The sequence below is a fragment of the Notothenia coriiceps genome, unplaced genomic scaffold, assembly GCF_000735185.1.
Source record: "Notothenia coriiceps isolate Sejong01 unplaced genomic scaffold, NC01 NC01_scaffold00000171, whole genome shotgun sequence".
NCBI lineage: Eukaryota > Metazoa > Chordata > Actinopteri > Perciformes > Nototheniidae > Notothenia > Notothenia coriiceps.
The window spans coordinates 1-3,072 of NW_011332872.1; the positions used below are offsets into that span (position 1 = coordinate 1).

General features: G+C 47.8%; 1 protein-coding gene across 1 annotated transcript; it reads right to left on the reverse strand.

Moving 5' to 3' along the window:
* Positions 1-344: 344 nt before the first annotated feature.
* LOC104946973 (ankyrin repeat domain-containing protein 26-like) lies at positions 345-2,923 on the reverse strand (the record flags this gene model as incomplete). The annotated part of the gene is made up of 4 exons (XM_010772927.1): positions 345-524; positions 684-836; positions 937-1,442; positions 2,461-2,923. Coding segments are annotated over 4 exons (1,302 nt in total), but the record flags the coding sequence as incomplete, so codon positions are not given.
* Between the last annotated feature and the right edge of the window lie 149 nt (positions 2,924-3,072).

The window sequence follows — 3,072 nt, forward strand, 5'->3', positions numbered from 1 at the left end:
CACTCCTGTGTGTGTGTGTGTGTGTGTGTGTGTGTGTGTGTGTGTGTGTGTGTGTGTGTGTGTGTGTGTGTGTGTGTGTGTGTGTGTGTGTGTGTGTGTGTGAGAGAGAGAGAGAGAGAGAGAGAGAGTGTGTGTGTGTGTGTGAGTGAGTGAGCGAGTGAGTGCGTGTGCGTGTGCGTGTGCGTGTGAGAGAGAGAGAGAGAGAGTGTGTGTGTGTGTGTGTGTGTGTGTGTGTGTGTGTGAGTGTGCGTGTGCGTGTGTGTGTGAGTGAGTGCGTGTGCGTGTGTGTGTGTGTGTGCGTGTGTGTGTGTGTGCGCGTGTGTGTGTGTGTGTGTGTAGTGTACATACCTTTGCATAGCTTCCTCCAGCTGTTTGATGGTGGTATCAGAAGCTGCCGAGGCTAACAGCGCCTCCTGGTGTTTCTGAACAGCGGTGGAGAGCTCCTTTTCCCTCTCATCCAGACTGCTCTTCAGACTGTTAATGCGTCTCTCAGCCTGAACATACTGGTCTTCGCTTTCCTCCAGCTACAAGACAGAGACAAAGCAGAAATGTTAACTGTGGACCTAAATGTCAGTTTACCTCAAATGGTGACAGTGAGCCATCCAATCAGCTTCATAATCATGACCACACAGAGACATGGTGATGATATGACACCACAAGGTGGCACTGTTCCCTGCTGTTACCTTTCCTCTGAGCCTTTCCAAGTCTTTAAAGAGTCGAGCCTTCTCCTCCTCCAGGTCATTGCGATAGCGTGTGTTGACCTCCAGAGTAGCCTCACTCATTGACAGCTTCTTGAGTGAGTCAGCCAGCTCCTGCTGCAGATGCCTTAAGGTAGTCTGCGCTCAGACAGAATCCAAAGAAAGCAGATTAGAGATAAAGACCGGCATTCGGGGAAAAGACTTACTATGAACCTGGTGGAAGAGGTCCGGATCTTACCTCTCTTTCGCTCCTCAGTTCCTCATTCTTGTAGAGCTGTTCTCGGAATTCAGCAGCCTTACTGGCGAGCTCCTTGCTTCTCTCCTCCACTAGTTGTACCCTCTCCTCGCTGTCGGAGCGCAGCTGGGACAGGAGGTCACTGAAGCGATCTTGGGCGTCTGTCACCGCGCGCTCCTTTGCAACGCCTTTGTTTTGGGACTCCTCTAGCTGCTGCCGTAGTAACATGCTCTCACTCTGGGTTTGGGCTAGCCGCTCCTGTGCGGCCTCTTGCCGTGCTCCGGCGCGGTTCACCTGCTCCTCCTTCACCTGCAGGGCGGCTTCTAGATCCTTCACCCGGGCAGCCTCCTGGTCCTTCTCCCGCTGCAGGACGTCCAGCAGGAGGCTTTTCTCCGTCAGCTGCAGTGTGGCTCGGTGAACTTCATTCTCCAGGCTGTTTGCGCGAGTCTCTGCCTTGGACAGCTTCTGGGAAAGGCTGCTGACTGACTCACGTTGATTGGCTACTTCACCTGTTGATGTGAAAGGCTAGTAAGTTAAAAGAACATCTCCCATTGAAGTCAAAGGATAGCAGGACAACAACATGCAAATAACAAAAGTCCTACACAATAAAAAACACAGCAAATATCAGTTCGGGCCCAGACTGAGCAACTCGTCCAACATCTACCCATTAAGAGTGATACTGTTTGTGTGAAGGAAATATTCAGCCAACAGAGGCAACCAGATCCACTAAAATGGTTGACAATGATTATATGTTTTATAATGATTTGAGTTTTGTATGCAGTCAGTGGTGATGGGGCAACTCCTAAAGCAGAGGTGTCAAACTCAAGGCCCGGGGGCCAAATCCGGCCCTTGACTTAACTTCATGCGGCCCCACAAGAGCTTGCAAAGAATATAATATGTTTATTATACGGTTACATGCGGATTTACAGAAGCACGTTGCCCATAAACTACATGTCCCACAATGCATCTCAAATATGCCTTTTTCTCAGAATTTGACATTTTTTTCTTCAAAATGTGACTTTTTTCTTAGAATGTGGCTTTTCTTTTTAAATCATTGTGACATGCGCACTGAAGAGAGTTGCAATTATTTGCCCCAGACTTCTGCTTTCAGACGTAGTTAATTATGAAGTTATTCCCCTATCCGATAATAATCCAATGCAGAGGCAATAATGTAAAATAATACATTATTTTATACATATTAAATATTTATATATGTATTTTTATATAGTCTTAAAGTTACAACCGGCCCTTTGAGTGCAACCTTAATGCTGATGTGGCCCTCGATGAAGTTGAGTTTGACAACCCTGTCCTAAAGTGAGCCCTTTTACTTGATCTTTCTTAAAAACAAATCTAGATAAAGGAAATAAGCAGGTGTATTAAAAATAAGGAGCTGTTTAGATTACTAACTGCTTTTTCAAGCTGCAGTTCCTGTTTGATAAATAAATGTCATGTCTCCAAGCATGAAATTAGTCTAAAATAAAGCCCAACTTGTCTTGGAGCTATCCATCAGTTTCTACCTCTACCAACCTGTGAGTCTGTCCTTAAGGCGCTGGTGTTCCTCTCTCTCCCGGAGCAGAGCTCTCTCTGTCTCTGTGTGAGCTGACAGGCAAAGCTCCGCCTCCTTTACGGCTCCAGCCAGGCGGACACGAGTGGAATCGACTTCTGCGTCCAGCGTTTCGCGAGTCTGTCGCTCGTTTTCCAGACGGTTTGACGTCATAGCAAACTCAGACTTCAAGGCGGTCAGCTGGTTATTGCAGTTGAACACAGTTTGGGTCAGGGCTTCACTGTTGAGTTTAAGATCTCGACGAGCATCTTCCAGCTGCTCTTTGAGGTGTTCATTCTCCTCCAAAAGGTGACTCTCTTTGAGACTGCTGTTGGCCTGTGAACGCTCCAGGTCTGCCCTGAGGATGCTCAGCTGCTCCTGGAAGGTGGCAGTTTGCTGGAGCAGCTCCCTCTCCCTGTCACTGGCCTCAGTTAGCTGAGACAAAGCCTACAGACAGGGAAAAAAACATGTTGCGTTAAAACACACACACACACACACACACACACACACACACACACACACACACACACACACACACACACACACACACACACACACACACACACACACACAACTACGTAGTACGTAGTACGTAC